The sequence below is a fragment of the Sorex araneus genome, chromosome 1, assembly GCF_027595985.1.
Source record: "Sorex araneus isolate mSorAra2 chromosome 1, mSorAra2.pri, whole genome shotgun sequence".
NCBI lineage: Eukaryota > Metazoa > Chordata > Mammalia > Eulipotyphla > Soricidae > Sorex > Sorex araneus.
Window position 1 is genome coordinate 318,446,667 of NC_073302.1, and position 20,026 is coordinate 318,466,692.

Below are 20,026 nucleotides of genomic sequence, written 5' to 3' on the forward strand. Positions count from 1 at the left end.
AAAAAATCAAAATTCTGGGAGCTAGCAGTGAATAGCAGCTACCTTGCATGTTGAGGACCTGGGTTTGATGCTGACTACCGCAAAAACAAAATTAAAAACCCAAAATAATTTCAACCCATTTTCTCCTCTTGCCAAGGCTTGTTTCTCAAGTCTTCCATATTTCCTCTATTTCCATCCACTTTATCACTTTTGTTTTTGTGCCACACCTGGAGGTGCTCAGAGGATCCTATGGGGTGCTGGGGATCAAACCCGGGCCAGCTATGTACTCTACCTGCTGTACTGTTGCTCGAGCCCTTTTCTGTGTATAATGGTCTGGGCCACACAAGTCGATGTTCAGGGTTTAATCCTGGAAGGGCCCGAGGGATCACATATTGCTGGGGAGGACCCAGAATGGTTGCATGTAAGCACAGGCCCTAGCCATTGTACTCATGTCTCCAGCCATTATAAGTCCTTCTGGTATTTCTCTAGGCAAATGTATGTTTAGTGTACTGCCCCCCCCCCCCAGTTAGAATAAGGCCAGTAAGGTAATAATAGTTCAAAATGATCACTCTGGACAATAACTGAATGCTAAAAGGAAGTGAAGGAATACACACGATAACTTTTTAGTACCTATATTGTAAGCCATAATGCCCAGAAGGAAAGAGAAATTAGAAAAATGCCTGCGTAGGAGTGGGATGGGGCGGGGGCAGGGAGAGGACAGTGACTGGTGACAATGATGGTGGGAAATATACATTGGTGAAGGGATGGGTAGTGGGACATTATATGATGAGATCTAATCACCAACAACCTTGCAACTGTGTATCTGGTGAAGATTCAATTAAAAACAAAAGTGTCCCCTCCCCCAACCAGAAAATAACATGCCATTTATAGAACTGTTTTACCCTTTTCCACTTAATCATACATGCTGGAAAACATTAGCTCTCAGCTGAGAGGCTTCTTGAAACAGTGGTGCGGGGGGTTGGTTTTCACCCTGAAAATGCTATTGTGATTTTCACTGAAATATTGTGCAGTCTTGTGGTAGCTCTTGCTTAAAATATTTACAAATTCCCAGTTCATAGTGTAACAGCAGAAACAACAACAAAAGAGATGAATTTGGTGGTAATTTTATATTTTGAAATTAAAAAAAAATCAGCAACTCTTAAAAAACATGATTCCACAACAACACGGCTCAAGATAATTACATGCCTCGTTTACTTTGAAAATTAGAGTCTAAACCAAAAACCATCACTTATAAATACGAGCTTCTATCTGTAAGGAAGAGAAACCCAACACCAGTGAGATATGGTGGTGGGGTGACATGGGGTGACCATGCAAGACCTTGAGGCAGCTGGGCGCTGCTTTCTGTCTGCCCCCCGAGCACCAAAGGAGGGGGCAGGGCAGATGATCTTCTGGTCTGTGTGCTGCAGTCCTTGCATTTGGATGATGTACCAAACTGTAACAGCATCGTTTTCCTTGGATTGTAAACTTCCACAGAGAGGAACTTCACAGGTTCCGAATGAGAGAATGGGTGCTTCCCGTGTCTGATCCTCTTTGGGACATGTCCACATCTGAACTTTCTGATACGGCTGTGTGGGAGTCCTGCCGGGGGGCATCCTCCTCGTACCAGTCCAGATGCAGAAATGTGCGAGTAGATGGTGGTCCCATCCAAGGACTGTGCAGTGCTGGTTCTCTCATCCTTCTCTCTGGATTACCCGAGTTGTACTTTAAACCCTTTCTGTAGAAAGTCTCCAGTTCATGCTGCTACTGGCTCGAATAACAGTGGAGGGGTTGAGGTTGTGACCTAACAGTTCTCTAGATATTGTGCTGGTGTGTAAACTCATATATTGGCAACAGAGAGGCTCCGCATGCTGGTGGAATGGCTGCATGTTTCAGCAGCTTATTAGAGCCACTCTGTCCCTCTCTGCTGAATTTATGAACCTCGGATCAACTCAGTTTGCCCACACCGTATCAAGTAAACCAATTTAGTTTCTTTTTCAATATGAAACGTTATTTTCCACAACAGAGACATGCTCAAACACATACCATGAAGTCATAGGCTCAGGTCACTGTCACTGTCTGTCATCCTGTTGCTCATCGATTTGTTTGAGTGGGCATCAGTATTGTCTCTCATGGAGAGACTTTTTTTTACTGTTTTTGGCATATCCATATCCAATAAATGCCAAAAACAGTAACAAAAAGTCTCTCCATGAGAGACGTTACTGGTGCCCACTCCAATCAATCGATGAGCAACAGGATGACAGTGACAGTGACCTGAGCCCATGACTTCATGGTATGTGTCTTGATGGGCTCAGGTAAATGATCTAAATACACAGTTAACACTTCCAAATACCATATCCAGTATCAAGGTCTTTAGGCCATCAGCGGTGCCCATGGATCCCCTAGCTCTAGGAGACAACATTCCACATCACTGGTTCTGTGATTTGACAATGACAAGAATGCAAACTCTTAACTGTCATATCACGTCTTTGAAATTCATTACTGTAGACATCAACTTTTTCATAATCGCTTGAAAATTCATAACATAACCTCCCTAAAACTTGTTAGTTTTGAGAACTGCTAATTTCCAATTCATAGTGACTGTACCATTTTAATTTCCAATTATTTCCTCTCATAGTGATTGTACCATTTTAATTTATTCCTGTGAAAATTCAATTTCAACTACCTGATTTTGAATTTGAGGTAGTATTATAGTAGTTTTATTGCTATGAAAATTGCATGATTCAAAGTACCATCTCGAGTATTAGATCAGATTTAAATGAGAGGGAATGAAAATACAGTATCCATCAGACCGTTTCCTACCTTGGTGTACAGACAAACCATAAAACCCTTATTCTTTTCTTCAGTGATAAAAATACAGTTCTTTTGTGAGCATAGACATAATACATGGAATCTGCTTCTTCGCGTGGAAAGTTATATCCAGAGAATAGGACTCAAATTCTGTTGCTACCTTTTGGTTGACCCGAGTAAGAATGTGCATGAACTCAAGTTTGTCAGCGTACTGCTTCAATATATCACAAAGCGACTGAATGAACCAGGATCCTTCCTTTGAATTTCGCCAAGAATAGTAACCTATAAGGCAAAAACACAACCCGAATACCGTGGATACCTATTGTTTGATAAATAAGCATGTAACTATAAAGGTTAAAAACAAGCATAAATTTATAAGTTGTTTTATAAATGAGCATGTAACTACAAAAGTTAAAAAATTTCCACAGCATTATTAGCCAATAATAAATAAATCAATGATTCCATTGGTTTCTGGGCAATGAGGCCGCAGGGGGAAAGAGTATGCTGTGTAAGCTCTGGTGTCACCAAGGAAAGAGCCGGGGGCTGTCCTCACCACTGCGTTACTCAGTCTGCTCTCTGACTACCCGCTCAACTGGGAAGAGTAGGTGCAAACAGAGTGTTGGGCAACAGCAGGCAGGAGAGACAGTACAGGGGGTAAGGAGCTCGCCTTGCAACTGGAGATCCTTGGTATGCATATGGTGCCCTCAATGCTGCCACGGGTCATTTGAGGAGAGTCAAGAACAGCCCCTGAGCACTGTTTATGTGACACCAAACCGTCTCACTATACTCCAAAAGAGATGTAAGAGCACAGGCACGGGGGAAAAAAGGATCATTAAAAGTGGCTGTATGGCCCAAAGCGATAGAGTGGGTAGGGCACTGTCTTGCACATGGGGTCCCCCAAACAAAAACAAAAAAAGACCAAAAACATCTATCAACAATTCTAGAGGCAGGTAAAGCTCTGATATGGCCTAAAACTGCAAGACAATATTCTCTTTGGTATTAAGTTCAGGAATGAATGGTACTTTAAGTTGTGTATATCATATGTAAATAAGCATTATGCTAACCAAAATAAAGAAAACTTTTAGAGACTTCTCTATGGTTAATGTATACTAGAGTGCAGAAAAATGAACTGTTTTTCAGGGATATCCCAATCTGGAACATATGCTTCATTGCTTAAAATCTACACTATATAGTATAGACTGGTATTTTCTCACCAGGCGCTGTAGAATACGCATACAAGAAGTCAGCTTCCACCGGAATCTTCTGACACGTCATGTCACTCTCAGAACCACTGTCAGTCTCTATTCCACAGTCGAGTTCTGTACCTCGGCAGGCCTAGGGATTAGAAGGTAAATATTTTGAGAAAATATGAGGGCCTGAGAGTCTAGTTTTGGGGCCACATCCAGTTGTGCTCAGGGATTACTCCTGGCTCTGCACTTAGGGGTCACTCATGGAAAGCCCAGGGGACCATATGGGATGCCAGGGATTGAATAGGAGTCAGCTGCATGCAAGGTAAGCACCTAAACACCCCTGTGCTATCTCTCTGATGGCACAACTCATGCAGATATATATTAGTTTTTTGGGTCACACCCGGCCATGCTCAGGGATTACTCCTGGCTCTGCACTCAAGATTTACTCCTGGCAGTGCTTGGGGGGACCACATGGGATGGCGGGGAACAAATCTGGGTTGGCATGCAAGGCAAATGCCCTACCTGCTGCACTATAGCTCCAGCCCAGAATATTGTTTATGTAAGTCTAAAATTAAAATATATTCTGCATCTCTCAAAGTGGTAACTTAAATGAGCAAAAAAGCTACAGCTTGGCACCAGGAAAAACACAAAATTCTTTAGATAATCTATAATTGAGTAAATTAATTCCTGATTAATTCCCATTAATAAAAATATTTATAACTTATTACCTGAATAATGAAAATTTTCGGTTTTCCAGTTAGAGTTCTGCAACAATCTCCTCTGAAAAAACCTGCTAAGATCTTCAGCTCAATAGGTTTATCTGTTCCAAAAATAGTTCCTTCTTCACCATGGCTTAAAAACACACAAATAAAACTGCTCCTTTTGCTATGATCTTCTAAAGAAGCTAGAAAGACATATACAAATAAGAAAATCAAGCACACAAAATTTCTACAACATTATGTACAATCTTATATATATGGTTGGGAATAAGTTGAAGAAAATCTGAGAGTACAATTAAGAGATCATTTAAACCTAACCTAGGCAGACAAATCACTGCAAATTATTTTAGGAACAAACTGCTCAAACTTATATTGATTTAAATAGAGAGCATGTCTGGACAGTATAGTTCCACAGTTCCCACGCTTTCCTGTTATGTATCAATTATAGCTAGTTCATAATATGGAGTTGCACAATGAAGGCCATTCATTTCGTTCTTTCTTACCGCTGTGCAGCAATTTCATAATTTCCTCACAGGTAAGATCATTTTTGATCCTGACTTCGTATTTCAAGTTAGTAAATGTTTCCTTGAGTCTTGCTGCATCTACATCTGTACCAGTCCGAGTCGACATTCCTTGGGACAGAAACATTATTTTTAATGGCAGTTAGAGAAGGAGTAACAGCTCTGAAATGAAATAAACTATTTAGTGAGTCGCACAACCCACAACAAAGGCTTCCTTTCAAATGCAAGATGTTTAGATACTGTGATCATAGGCGACACAAAGTCTCTTCAATTTCCAAGCATTTAAGACATTTCATAACAGAAGCTGTATCAGTGCTAAAGAGTTATCTTTCAGAGATGCTGAGATGGTGGAAAACAAACAAATGCCTAAGAAGAAGGCCCAATGGAATAAATTACCATTCATTTATTCAATAAAATACTGTTGTTATTAAAATTTCTGTAAACAAAAGTTTGCCACATGATAATGATAACTTAAAAAATACAACTAGAATTATACGTTCCTCCTTTAGGAAAAAAAGGTACATAGTAAATACTTTTACACAAGCAGAAGTACTGCCTTTTCCAGCAATTTAAAGACAAATCACTACTTTCATTCCTTTTAATTTTGGGGGGTGGAGGGGGAAGAGGACTCCACCCAACAGTGCTCAGGACTTATTCCTGGCTCTGTGCTCAGGGATTACTCATGGTGGTGGTTGGGGGACTGTACGTAGTGCTGGGGATCAAACCCAGGAGGACGGCGTGCCAGACAAGCACCTTACCCACGGTACTCTCTGACTCTTTCATACTAATTTAAGGGGGAAAAACAAACCCCAAACCATCCCTTTCAGTAAAGCTTCATGCCTGGCTTCACTGCACAGCTGAGGGGCGTGGTGTACGGAGGACTCTTGGGTGGTCATTAGCCCCTTGGGGGATCTTCTAATCAATGTGCAGGCCGGCTGTACGATGAACTAAGATTTTAAAATGTTAGAACTGCATTTAATACCTATGAACAGAAAAATGACCAGATGTCTCTCTCTTATCTCTCTGTTATCTCTGGAGAGTGTAATTACAAGTGATTTAAATCTCCTCCCCCAACTGTAATCTCTGAAATTTCTCTTATGCACGTGCATTATTGTAGGAAGTGAAAATAAGCTCAAGGCTCTAGGGGGAGGAGGGGAAAGCTCATGAGAGACAGCAAACAGCTGGCTGGACACTGTCGTGAGAAGCCAAGGGGTGCATGGATGGCCAAAGGCAGTTCACTGGTCTATTTCCGGGGTCAGAGTGGAAGATGCATCCTTAACGGGGTGGAAATAAAAAGGTCACAAGTGGAAAATTCTACAGGCATTTATGGCTAGTAACATGAAGCAGAATAATCTAATCTTTAACGGCTGAGTTTACAGTTAAAGATAAAGTAAAAGGTGCCATTGAGACTCAGACGCCCATTTTCAACTTCTCTTTCCTTACTCCTTCACAAAAGCAAACAGTGCTTCCGTTTGAGTGTAATCTCGGCTTCTTTCAGCTGTTTCTTTTTGTTTGTTTCTGCTTTTCAGCAACACCTGGTGGTATGCAGGGCTTATTCTGCCTCTGTGCTCTGGGATCACTCCGGGCAGTGCTCAGGGGACCATATGGGGTGCTGGGGATGGAACCTGTGTTGGCCATGTGCAAGGCAAGCGCCCCACCTGCTGTCTCTAGCACTTATTTCAGCCGTTGGGCCACATGTGGCAGTGCTCAGGGGCTATTCCTGGCTCTGTGCCCAGCGGTCACTACTGACACTTTTCAGGGGACCATGAGATACAGCAATGAAACCTACGTAAGGCGAGTGCCCTTCCCCTAGACTATTGCTCTGGCCACCCCTCGGCCAGGACTTTAGCTGTTCCGAATCTGACAGCTACTTTTCAAGTTGTCATGACTAAATGAGATAAGACATATATATACCTTGCAGAATTCTGAGAAGGGGAAAACACTACTGTTCATTATTTGCTGAGTAACGCCATCAGGATAAAGGAGGGAGAAAGAGCAAAAGCAAAGGTTGCAAACCAGAAAGACAGAGCAGAGGGAGCCCAACCCACAGAGGGGAAGGCTGAGGGCTGAGGGGCGAGTGCCACCTCCACCTCACCGCTATTCCCCACCAGAGTGTAAGCAATAGCATAAATCAAACCTATTCTTTTCATATTCAGCCAAACCTAAGTGACACACATGGTTGCAAAGCAGTGCCGACTATGCAATGATACATACCTTGGCCTTCAAAGTTCTTATTATTAATTATTAAACACACGCCCATTTCAGGATAGTCCATTTTGTAACTGTTGTCCAAGGCTATTCCAGAGTCCACCGACTTGCTGCCATGAATGACCTTCCTGTTGGGAAGGCAAAGGCAGAGAAGACTCAGGTGCTTCTCATCAGTGCACTGACCCCTTTGGAGAAGCAGCGACACCACTGTTTTGGCCTTTCCTTCCCTTCAGAGGCACAGGCCGGGGATGGGGCTGGGCCACTGCTTGCTCCCATATTGCCTCAGAGTCAAGGCGGAAGGAGGCTAATCCTATCAGGTTCTTTTTTTTCTTTTTGGGTCACACCCATGGATGCTCAGGGGTTACTGCTGGCTCTGCACTGAGGAATTACCCCTGGTGGTGCTTGGGGGACCCTATGCGATGCTGAGAATCAAACCCGGGTCAGCCGAGTGCAAGGCAAATGCCATACCTGCTGTGCTACCGCTCTGGCCCCCTTTTATCAGGTTCTTAATTTGCATTTTATCCATTCCTCTGAATTTGATTAATACTTTCATCGAATGCATTTTATACTTGTGCAGAGGCACTTTACTAAAACCTAGACACCTAGGTGTCCATCAACTTTCTGTTTTGGTCACACCTGGCTGTGCTCAGGGATCACTTCTGTGGGAGCACAGACATGTGCTGTACCAGGTCTCCTGCTGAGTGAAGAGAGCCAAGGAGTGGGGTGGGGAGGAGGGGAGACCCGGGTCACTGGTTTGGAGCTGCAGAGCGACCTGGAAAGTTGACTCCTGGAACAGCCTTTTGCTCCTGGGGGGGGAGGGCGGCTTTATTTTTTTGTTTGGTTTCTGGTGTTGAGGGCTTACTCCTCACCCAATTCTCTGGGGCCACTCTCAACAGTGCTCCGTGGACCATATGGGTTGCCGGGGACTGAAGTGAGTCAGCCAAGTACAATGGCTCCAGCCTTAACAGGATGGATTGTTCAAACTGGGGGTCAGTGCCACACCAGCCCTTCCCCCATTTAGAAGGCCAGATGCAGGGAAGGAAGACTAGCAATCAAGTCACACAGCTGAGAAGGTAGGAGGTGACCCCAATCTCTTTGTCTAGAACACCCACATTCTTTGTTTCTCTGCTCCCCAACAGACAGAATGACACACACCTGCTCCCCTCTCTTATGTCAGATTCCAGTGAAATACTCACACTTCTGAATTCTTTACGGATTTCGCATCCACTGAGATTTCAGAGTTCTCCATGGATACTTTTAACTAGAATATAAAGAGAGAGGTTGAAAAAAAAACCAGCCCAACAGCCACAAAAAAAAACCATTGTATGGCATCAATTATTCCCGTGATTACATTGCCAAATTAATAGTTCATACGGGCATTTTCATGGGGGATTGCCACAGCTCCCCATTTCACCCATGAAAGGTCATTCAAGGTTTCTGTGGGTCAAACTGAGTACAACAATCCACTGTGAAATTATGTATAATGGAGTTCATGTTTTTCTCTTTCTTAAGCTGATCTAGAAGTACTTGAAGCAACGCAGTTCAGTGGAAGGGCCCAAGGCTAAGGTGCCCCTCGGCCCACGTGGTGCTGACACTGCCTAGGTCACATGGTGTTCACTGCGCTACTATCACTTTGGCCCTGGGATAAAAAAAAATCTTGAGTTACTCCAGCCTCCAGAAGCTCTGGCGAGCTCAAAAACTCCAATTAAAATACAACCACAAAGGTCAGAGTGCTAATATAGCCAGTGGGGTGCTTGCCTTGCAAGTGGCAGACCCAGGTTCAACCCCCAGGATAGTGGTAGTGGTCCCCTGATCACTACCAGTCATGATCTTTGAGCACTGAGCCAGGAGTAAGCCCTCAGCCATGTGTACCCCTTCCCCCCAAAAAAAAACCCAAACCCAAAAGTGATTAAAAAAATAAGGCTATTCTATGAGTATTAAAGTAGCAGCTCTTTTTGACTGCTCAGTTCATGTTTGCCTGCCTTTCTCTGGTTTCTTTTCTTTTTCGGTTCATTCACACAACATATTAGGTACAGGGAAATAACAAATGTCCCTGAACCGTAAGTATCAGTGACCTTGCCTCCAGCTCTACAAGCAGACCATAAGTCAAGATATTCAGTCTGTGGCTGAGAAACAAGATCGTGGTTAATTTGACTAGAAAATAGTGCCAGGTGAACAATCACTGTGGGGGGAGGGGAGGGCGGTGTGTGTGTGTGACGAACCCTGGGTCAGCCAGGTGCCAGGAAGTACCTTATGCTATACTATCACTCCAGCTCTATTACTATTATCTAGCTTTTAAGAAGTCATTTTTTTTCAACCATTAAATCAATTTTAACCCATTTGTTAATAGTTCCAGATAGACTATTCTTAATACAAGCAGCTATTTATAATTATTAGTGATATCAAACACAGCAGAGCTTGGCAAGCTACCTGTAGCGTACTCGATATGCCAAAAACAGTAACAATGGTGGTCCCTGGCCATCATTGTTTCCCCTGATCCTGAAAGTGCCCCCAATATGTCATCAGGCTACACTAGCATGCGACAGGGACAAATGGAGACATTACTGGCAGCCGCTCGAGCAAATCAATGAACAATGGGATGACAGTGATACAGTGACCAAACACGAGACAGACAATTTGTTCCATAAAGAGGTTAAAAAATACCACAAATTCTTTTAGGACAGGATTTAGGTTCTTTTTCTCTTCTGAAGGGGGGCATACCTGGTGGTGCTCAAGGGTTACTTCTGGCGGGCTGGAGATGGAACCTGGCTGGCCACGCGCAAGGCAAGCACCCCACCTGCTGCACTCTCAGCACCTAGGACAGGGTTTAAAATAAAGTGCTTTATTTGATAAGGATATTCCAGGAACAAGGACTATATTCTGTTTCTTTCACTGTTAATATCTGATGACACATACTGCAATAGATGAACTTCACATACTATTAAAAAATTATAAAATGACAATAAGATCCCCACGGCATCAGACACATGCACACTTGCTCTCTAATTGTCTCCATTTGCTCTTTCTATATGAGAACCCAAATCCACACTCCCGGGAGCAGAGCTCTGGCTCTCAAAGGGCTTGCTTGAGTGTTACCTCTACAGCATTACCTCACCCCCATTAGCTAATGCCAGCCCAAGACAAGTCACTCTGGAGAGGGTGATCTCATCTTGGAAGGATAAAATGGTCTCTCCCAAAGGAAACGGTGTCTTACATGATAAAAGGAACATTTTCTTTGATGACTCATCAACTGGGAAAATCAAACAATGTAGAGAAACTGAAATAGCATGAAATGCACTGACTCTAACAGAAAAAAGACCCAACTATATATAAGTATTTTGAATTATAGAATTTTTTAAAAAAATAAATTACTGTAAGAGAATTCTTAATTTTCAGTTGTTAGATATTCAAGCACCCATCCCTTCACCAATGTCCCCAGTTTCCCTCTCATCCCCCAGCTCGTCCCTATGGTAGATACTTTTTTTTTTTCCTTTTAGGCACTGTGGTTTGCAGTACTGTTACTGAGGGGGTATCGTGCATGTCACTTTACCTCCTTTCAGGACCCAGTTCTACGACAACTATATTTCTAATGCCACTGAGGGATTTGCTTCTAAATGTGAAATAACTGGTTTCTTGTGAAGCATCCATGTGAAGTATACATTGGTAAGATAGTTGTTTCTTTGCCTTTTAAAGAAAAGACAAAGTTTTCCCAGTATTAGCTCTGGTAATAAAGAACTTGAAAAATATTAGGGCTGTATAGAGAGGTCAAAGTCTCAAATTTCCCATTTCCAGATTTAGAAATTGAAGAAGGAAGAGAACATACTAGACACAAGAATTCAGACATACAGATCATTCCACTGTAGCGTAATGAAGGTTTTACTGAAATTGTTTCCCAGCTGGTCGCTCAGTATCTTTGGGGACATGTTTTTTTAAAAAAAAATCATCAGACTGCATACTGTCACGGGGCCTGCTAAAGTCAATCTTTTTTAATTTGGGGGGGTTCACACCCAGCGATGCACAGGGGTTACTCCTGGCTCTGCACTCAGGAATTACTCCTGGCAGTGCTTGGGGGACCACATGGGACGCTGGGAATCGAACCCGGTTCGGCCGCATGCAAGGTAAATGCCCTACTCGCTGTTTTATTGCTCCAGTCCTAAAGTCGGTCTTTAAACATCTATTTTGTGTTAAGGTGAAGACACTGTCACTGTCACTCTAAGAGCAAATCAAATAAACTTTAAGTTCAAGAATAGTAATTATATAGTCCTCAGCTCTAAGAAACACTAAGAATAAACTAAATTCAGCTGTGCAATTCAAACAAATAAAACCATTCTTTCCTTTGGGCCACATGACTAGGGGGCCTGGAGTGCTTCCCAACGCCTGAAGCCCCAGGCCAGAAAGAAAGTAATAGTTACAACGGAGTCTGTCTTCTACTGTACTTGAGATCCTAATATGGCTTTTTTTTTTTTTGAGGGACAAAAGAAGGAAAGTTCTTTCATATCTAAGTGTTCTGTATAAAACAAATACAGACTAAGGAACTGTGGATACCTCGTAAAAATTATGTATAGGGGGCTAGAGCAATAGCACAGCGGGTAGGGCATTTGCCTTGCACGTGGTTGACCCGGGTTCAATTCCCAGCATCCCATATGGTCCCCAAGCACCGCCAGGAGTAATTCCTGAGTGCAGAGCCAGGAGTAACCCCTGTGCATCGCTGGGTGTGACCCAAGAAGAAGAAAAAAAAAAAAGAAAATCCTGCCATAGGTCTGGAGTTCCTGGAAGTCAGTAACAGTACTCACTTATCATGGGCACCATGGTAATTTTCGAAGCGGGGCTGTGTTTAGACTTGTATTAGGCGTTAATGTCTGAAGGAAGGCAAGAGACAAAGAACCCTGCCCACCCCAGGCTTATAGCCGTGTTCAGTGTTCACTGTCATAAAGCCAGGCAGTGTAGTGTACTTCTGGTAACATTGTTACTACACACACTAGCATCTGAATCCAAGAGCAAACCAGAAGAGAAATCACTAACATTATAAAGGGCTTTAAACTTATAAATCAGGCCACAGATCCTTCACTTGATCCTGACAACATCAGAATCCTGTGAAATAGGAAAATGTATACATGGGTCTCCACTTCTGGTTGTCTGAAAAGTTAGGTACTCTACTCCAATCTGTATTTGCTCAATACGTACAAAACAGCATCCTAACATTTCAAGAATTCCCCAGTTTTTTCAGTGCCCCCCCAACACTCCTAACCCCCTTGCTCAGTGCTGTTCATTGTAGAGATAAATCTTCGGGAACTACTGAACGGAACTCAGGCTAGCTTATTCAAGGCAGGTATCCTACTCAATGTGCCATGACTCCAGTCCAGTATTAATTTTTATGGGAAAAAAAAAACCACCACCCAAAACCAAAAAAGAGAACGAGATACTGCTTTGTATAGGTAGGGGGATCAAGCAGTAGAACAGGTTCAAAACAGTTAAAAGCACTGCTAAATGTGAATCCTTAAACTGTCACACAGGGTTGGTTTTTTTTTTATTTCTTGGCCACACCCCATGGTACTCAGGGCTTAGTCAGTCCTCTCTCTGAGCCTCTGAGCTCCAGGGATTGGGATCATTCTTGGTGGGGCTCAGGGTGCGGTATGCAGCTTGGGTGGGCCAAGTGCAAGGCAAGCACCCCAAGGGATGCACCTTTCGGCCTGTACATTAGGTCCTTTTTTGCATGACAGCAAATTAGGTACGTTTCAATTCCTTTAAGGTGAACAGGTTTTTTTTTTTTTTTTTGCTTTTTGGGTCACACCCTGAGATGCACAGTAACAGGGGTTACTCCTGGCTCTGCACTCAGGAATTACCCCTGGCAGTGCTCAGGGGACCAAATGGGACGCTGGGAATCGAACCCGGGTCGGCTGCGTGCAAGGCAACGCCCTACTCGCTATGCTATTACTCCAGCCCCTAAGGTGAACAGGTTTTATTACCACAATCCAACTGTTCATTCATAATAATTTAAGCTTTACATTTCATTCTTTGAGATAGTTTAACTGCAACACTGTTAAAGTGGCTGAACTCATTTGACCTTAGGGTGGTCCTCTTGCTTAGAACCTTCTATCCTTACATCTCCCAGTATCACCGTTACACTGTATTTCAATCTCACCATCCCTTTCTCATACTGTGCCCTAAAACAGGTCTTTCCCCCCTTGCCTATACAGCACATTATTAACAGGCATAACACTGTATGGACTCTTACTTTAGACAGCTCTTGGGTAAGGGGGAATACAATTAAGTAACAAGAAACACAGTTTCTCATGGAATATGCTTAGAATAAGAGGAACAATAGTTAAGACACTAAGGCAAAGGACGTGATATGCAAAAGGACACAGAAAGGCTCCATGAAGGCAATAGGACCTGATTCAGGGTGTTCCTGTCTGGATATTAAGGTCACAAGGGCAAGAGAAATAGCAGTAAGGTAAAAGATAAGGCAGAGATAAGCTGGGGTGCCAGGTAAGGAAGTAGAATCACCCAATGCTTAGTGCTTAGCCTGAAGGCAAGGAAAGTGCTACTTACAACTGAAAATTTTATTTGGCTTTTGAGCCACATCCTGTGGTGCTCAGGGCTTCCCCATGGCTTTGTGTGCAGGTCTGTCGTCTGTCCCCCCTCCCCCCGCCTCCCACCCCGGATTCGTTGCTAGCAAGGCAAATGCCTTAACTCCAGTCCTCTCAGCCTAGGATTTTATTTTGTGAAAATTCCTCATATGGGCGATGGAGAATAAATGGGAAACAAGGAGGATACTGAAGTGGCTGCCAGGGTTTGAGATCCTGGTTGGGTTTAGAGAAGGCGAGAAGAAAGCAGAGCCCAGGATGATGTTCTGAGGGTCGAAGAGGGTACACTGGTAGGTAGCGGGGCAGCAGCGGGGAGAGAGAGGTAAGCTGAGGTCGACTCCTGCTCCTTGGGCTGGGCGCCCGCCACTGGGTGAGGAATGAGCAAGAGGCAGCTGCTAAGAAGCTAACAGCTAGCAGGCAGATCCATGGAAACACACAGGGCTGAGAAAGGCGCTCTTACAACATCCACAGTCCAGGGAATCAGGGCACGCGCTCCCAAGGGGGCAGAGTTTTGGGGGCGTTCAGAAAGGCACTGGAGTGGAATACAGGAGAACGAATTTCGCTGGAAAGTAGAATGCAAATCCAGGTACAATCATTTGCCCCCAGGGCGGGACTTCCCGACGGCACCCAGCCACCTCCCCATCTCGGGGCGTCCTCTTTCCGCACCCCACCGCCGCACCTCCTTCCCAACTCTTGCCTCTACTCGGCGCCATCGGCATCCTTCGGCCACTCCAGCTTGGCGGCCTGGGGGGCCGCCCCCAAACCCACCCCAGGCCCTGCCTCCCGCCAAGCAGCCTCGGGGAACATCGCGCGGATCCCTCCCCCCCCCCCGGCCCCGCCCGCTCCCGACATCCCCGCCCCCCCTCGCCCCTACATTCTAGGTGAGGCCTCGGGGCTTCCCCAGCGCCGGGGCTAGGCTTCCACCGGCGGCCGGGGATCTTCGCTCTGCAGTCACGTCGCCGTGGCAAAACAAAGACTCTGCAGCCCAGACCCTGGGCAGCGGCTGCACACCAGAGGAAGCCGGCGCCGAGCTAGGGAGAATGGAGGGAGCGGGCCCAGATCTGCGGCGCTGCAGTCAGAAGGAGCGAGGACAATACTCACCGCTGCTCTTCCAAAACACTAGCACGGTAGCACGATGCCCAGCAGTCGGCTGCACACTCCCAAATGGTCGGCAAGTGGCTGCCGACGCGGCGACGCAAAACTCGCCCCCTCGTAGCCCCGCCTCCGCCTGCAGCCTGGCGCGGCGACGCAAGCCACGCCCCCGTAGCCCCGCCCAGGGCACGCCCCTCGCCCCGCAGACTTCCGCTCTCGCGGGGCGGTCTAGCTCCCGGCGCGCGCGAGCGCGATGCCTGGTCGGCCCCATCACACCCCGGCCTCGGCGGCTTCCGGTCTTCCCGCCCCGGCACCGAGGGTCACTGTGGTCCCCACGCCCGAGTGATCCGCCTTTTTCACGTCCCCCCGCCCCGCCCGGGAACCGCGCACGAAACGTCGCGCTCCGCGCAGGCCCGCCGCGCGTTCCCGCCTTCGCGCCGCGTCACGGCCCGGCCCCGCCTCCGCGCCGGATTTGAAGACGCCGGCCACGCCGTCCGCGGGGCGAAGGCGGCCCACGGCGCCTGGGGCCCGGAGGGGCAGGAGGGCCGAGTCCGGGCGGGCCGGACGCTCTGCCGTGAGCCGCAGCTGCAGGGAGAGGAGCGGCCGCCACCCGCACCGGTAATCACTGCCACCCCCTGCGACCCGAGACTGGCACCGGCCCACAGTTTACCTGGCGCCGGAGCCGCTTTCAGACGGTGGTTGCAAGGATGCTACCAACACTGGAGACCGCAGTTCTGGGGCCACGTTTTAATGAGGCCCAACCAGAAACTCGGTGTAAACTAGTCCGCCGGCAACACTTCTGATGGTTTGGCTGTGAATTGGGGCTCTCTTTTGCACATTAAGTTGTTGGGGTTATTTTTTGCACATTAAGCTTTTGTAGGGCTTTTACCTGGCGCTCCGCCGACCTGAGTTGGATTCCCCGGGAACATTCCCTCCGGGAGTGATCCCTGAGCACCCCGCAGGTGTGGCTCAAGAACACCCCTAAAAAAGAGAAAAGAGGGCATGTATTTTATCCAGAATTAACGCAGACAAGCCCCTCCTGCAGCTCTTTTTAGCCAGCCTTGATGCTGGGTGCAGCTGGGTGGAGGAGCTTCAGCCTGCCGGGAAGCAGTGGTACTTTCCACCAGAGGCGCCAGCCTGGCAAGTTGGGTCTTGCTGTGTCCCTCGGGGTGCTGGTGACCAGGCATTGGCTTCCTGACCTCACTTAGGGTTTATGTGTGTTGCTTCACATGCTAGATAAGGCCATTAGTTATTGAGAAGTTTTTCTGTCCTCTTTCATGTTTGCAGTACTTTTTTTTTTTTTGGCGGGAGTGGGTCTCGGTGCCTGGGCTTACTCCTGTCTCTGAGTTCAGGGATCATTCCAGGTGGGGCTCGGAGGACCATAGTGGGTGCCCAGTATTATGGAGACATAGCACATTGGGTAAAGTGGTATCCAGCACACTTTATGGCCTGAGCTTGGCCAGGAGTGATCTCTGAGCACAGAGCCAGGTGTGGCCACCACCCTGTCCCCCAGTTCTGTATCAAACATGGTGAAACATTCTGGTACAGTGTGAAATAGCTAATAGTCGTAAACCTACTGATTTAAGCTGTCTCTTTTGATTTAATTTTTTTTTTTTGGGGGGTGGTCACACCCGGCGATGCACAGGGGTTACTCCTGGCTCTGCACTCAGGAATTACTCCTGGTGGTGCTCAGGGGACCATATGGGATGCTGGGAATTGAACCTGCTAGCAAGGCAAACTCCCTATTCACTGTGTTATCCCTCCCGCCCCATTAAGCTGTCTCTTTTGAACTTGGAAACATCACCCAGCAATTACTGGTCTCTATAGGAAAGAAGGTTTTTTTTTCCTTTTTGGGTCACACCCGGCGATGCACAGGTGATACTCCTGGCTCTGCACTCAGGCATTATTCCTGGCTGTGCTCAGGAGACCATATGGGATGCAGGGACTCGAACCTGGGGTAGGAAAGAAGTTTTGATACACACTATTATAAAGCTAGATTCCACTGGAAAAAACCCGAATGCCCCAGAACGGATGACTGGTTGAGGAAACTTTGGTACATCTATACAATGGAATACTATGCAGCTGTTAGAAAAAAGGAGGTCAAGAATTTTGTAGTTAAGTGGATGGGCATGAAAAGTTTCATGCTGAGTGAAATGAGTCAGATAGAGAGAGACAGACATAGAAAGATTGCACTCATCTATGGTATATAGAATAACAGAGTGGGAGACTAACACCCAAGAACTGTAGAAATAAGTACCAGGAGGTTGACTCCATGGCTTCGAGGCTGGCCTCACGTTCCGGGGAAAGGTCAACTCAGAGAAGCGATCACCAACTACATTGTAGTCGAAGGCCATGTGGGGGAAGAGAGTTGCGGGCTGAATGAGGGCTAGAGACTGAGCACAGCGGCCACTCAACACCTTTATTGCAAACCACAACAGCTAATTAGAGAGAGAAAACAGAAGGGAATGCCTTGCCACAGTGGCAGGGTGGGGTGGGGGGGAGATGGGATTGGGGAGGGTGGGAGGGACACTGGGTTTACGGGTGGTGGAAAATGGGCACTGGTGAAGGGATGGGTTCCCGAACTTTGTATGAGGGAAATATAAGCACAAAAGTGTATAAATCTGTAACTGTACCCTCACGGTGATTCTCTAATTAAAAATAAATAAATTTAAAAAAAAAAAAATAAAGCTAGATTCCACCCTAGCATTTCTAATAATGGTAATGTTCTCCCAAGGGGTAGGGATGATGTTTCTTATAGTTACAAATTAGAATGCCACATGCTCTCCTCTTCTCCATTTCTTTGTCACTCAACCCTCCTGCTTTTAGTCAAACCCCAGCTGTCTTCTTGCTTTCTGCCCAGCTGTTCAGATTTTTGAACTGTGCAAATAACATGAAGGCATAATATGTCAAAGTTTTTTTCCTCTTGACAGTCATTCCATTTCCTCTGTCCAGGAAGCCTTAAATTTGTTTCTCGTTGTGTCTGACTTTTATGTATGGCATCCCATGGTCATTTCAGTCTTTTAAAAAATAAAAAAAAGTCAGTGTCATTAGGTATATCTGGCTTATTTCTAGTCACTTAATTAGATAATCAGATCTGAATTGTGGCTCTAGTATTTTTTGTGTTCATTTCTTCATCAGATAATTCATGGGCTTTATTAAAAGTTAATACATTTCACAGAAGAAAATCAGTTTCTTGGGATAGAGAGATAATACAGCCAGTGAGGCACTTGCCTTACATGTGGTGACCTAGGTTCCATCCCCTGTACCCCAGAAGGTCCCTGGAGCCAGGAGTGATCCCTAAGTCATAGTTGGGTGTGACCCAAAACACCAAAAAAGAAAAAAAAAGTTTTTAGCGAAACATAGGGTCTTTTATCTGTGAAGAAGATAAACTTAGAATCGGCCTAGCATTTAGAAATTTTTCCTCATAAGAGATTAAAGCAACTTTTTAAAAAAGTGCCCCATCTCTCTAATGAAATAATGTTTTCTAGGTATATATATATGTTAAAATTTACAGTAACATATATATGTTAAAATTTATTTGATATCCTTAGAGTTATATTTGTTTCTTGCTACACATGTGTGTATATATATTTTTTTCCTTTCTGGCCATAGCTGGTGGTGCTCAGGCCTACTCCCACTTGTTGCTGATGGGATGCCTTTTGGGTTCTCCACACTCAGTATTGAAGGTTTATAATTAATCCATGTAAGTTAACTCATTCTAAGAGAATAATCCTTTTTGGAGCTGGTATGGTTGACATCTATCAATAATAATGACTTTTTTCTCCTAACACTTCACATTTTCATGCTGTTCCTACCCTTTCAATCTTCTAGGATGATTCTAATTTCTTTTCAGGAAATAAATCATTTACTAATAAGTTTTGTGTTACAAACTTTTCTGCTGAAACTCAAAAATACCAGCTTATTAGGTCCAGATGCTCAGAAGGCGTTGGCAATAGTGAATAGGACTCTTACCCTAAATGCATATGTAATTGCACTTAAATGATCTGTTTTCCACATAGATAAATCATGGCATGGATGACATCAGTGAAGAGGGCAACTTATCTACTGCTGTTGGAAAGCCATCCTCAAATGTACTGGCGTAATAACATCACAAAGCAACAAATTTCCTCATAGTTCTGTGGTTGGCTGGCTGGTTCCTCAGCAAATTTCCCCGAACTCACTCAGACATTGAATTTACAGGATCCACAGTGGTTTGATCCTGGCTGACTTAGCTCACACAGCTGACAGTTGGTCCTGGCTGTTATTTGCACTTCGTTTTTGTTTTTCCATGATGCCTTTTATTTTCTGTGAAGCTAGAGGCATAGTCTAACAGTCTCAGGGCAGGACTTCAGGATAGCTAAGCACAGTGCAAAAATATTTCTTCTAAACAACTCCCCACACCCCAAAGAAAGTCACATGGAAAAGTCCAGAGTCAGGATGAGGGGGGTTAGTTGGCTTTTTTTTAAAAAAAAAATAAAGGAATGACAGAGAATTTGTCATTCCAAAGGAGCTCCCTTCCCATTGAAACTTCTTTTCCTTTTTTTTTTTTTTTTGCCCACATCCATTGATGCTCAGGGGTTACTCCTGGCTCTGCACTCAGAAATTACTCCTCGCAGTGCTTGGGGGAACATAGAGGATGCTTGGGATTGAACTCAGGTCAGCTGTGTCCAAGGCAAATGCCCTACCTGCTGTACTAGCTATGTCTCTGGCCCCTGTTTTTTTTTTTTTATGTTTATACATTTTATTTTCATAAAGTAGTTCACAATAGTTCATTACAGATATTTTCAAACACCCACCCCACCAGTGAGCAACTTCCCACCACAATAAGAGGGAAGTGTGTTGTGAAGGTTGTTGTATTTCATTTTGGGGCCATTTAAGCCCATATGTAAGAGAATACAAGCAAGTATGTTAAAACCATACAA

At 45.1% G+C, this 20,026-nt stretch overlaps 2 protein-coding genes across 2 annotated transcripts in view; one reads left to right on the forward strand and one right to left on the reverse strand.

Annotated features, from left to right (window-relative positions):
• Nucleotides 1-1,091: 1,091 nt before the first annotated feature.
• Nucleotides 1,092-15,245, reverse strand: CASP3 (caspase 3). The gene is made up of 8 exons (XM_004610360.2): nucleotides 15,114-15,245; nucleotides 10,147-10,240; nucleotides 8,622-8,686; nucleotides 7,432-7,553; nucleotides 5,200-5,328; nucleotides 4,706-4,881; nucleotides 4,002-4,122; nucleotides 1,092-3,069 (listed from the first exon to the last, which is right to left on the reverse strand). Exons 3-8 carry the CDS (start codon nucleotides 8,672-8,674, stop codon nucleotides 2,840-2,842), a joined length of 831 nt encoding a protein of 276 aa, XP_004610417.2. The 5' UTR covers nucleotides 8,675-8,686; nucleotides 10,147-10,240; nucleotides 15,114-15,245; the 3' UTR covers nucleotides 1,092-2,839.
• A 339-nt stretch (nucleotides 15,246-15,584) lies between these two features.
• Nucleotides 15,585-20,026, forward strand: part of PRIMPOL (primase and DNA directed polymerase) — a 35,780-nt gene continuing 31,338 nt past the window's right edge. Inside the window, exon 1 of the mRNA XM_004610411.2 lies at nucleotides 15,585-15,722. The gene's annotated coding sequence lies outside the window, so the exon portion shown is untranslated. The remainder of the gene's footprint in view (nucleotides 15,723-20,026) is intronic.

Coding starts and splice junctions, on each gene's coding strand:
- CASP3 (XM_004610360.2), bottom strand. CDS start 8,674: ATGGAGAACTCTGAAATCTCAGTGGATGCGAAATCCGTAAAGAATTCA. Junction 7,554..8,621: donor TCCGTAAAGAATTCAGAAGT/GTGAGTATTTCA, acceptor CCTTCCCAACAG/GAAGGTCATTCATGGCAGCA. Junction 4,123..4,705: donor CGAAAATTTTCATTATTCAG/GTAATAAGTTAT, acceptor TCTAATCCCTAG/GCCTGCCGAGGTACAGAACT.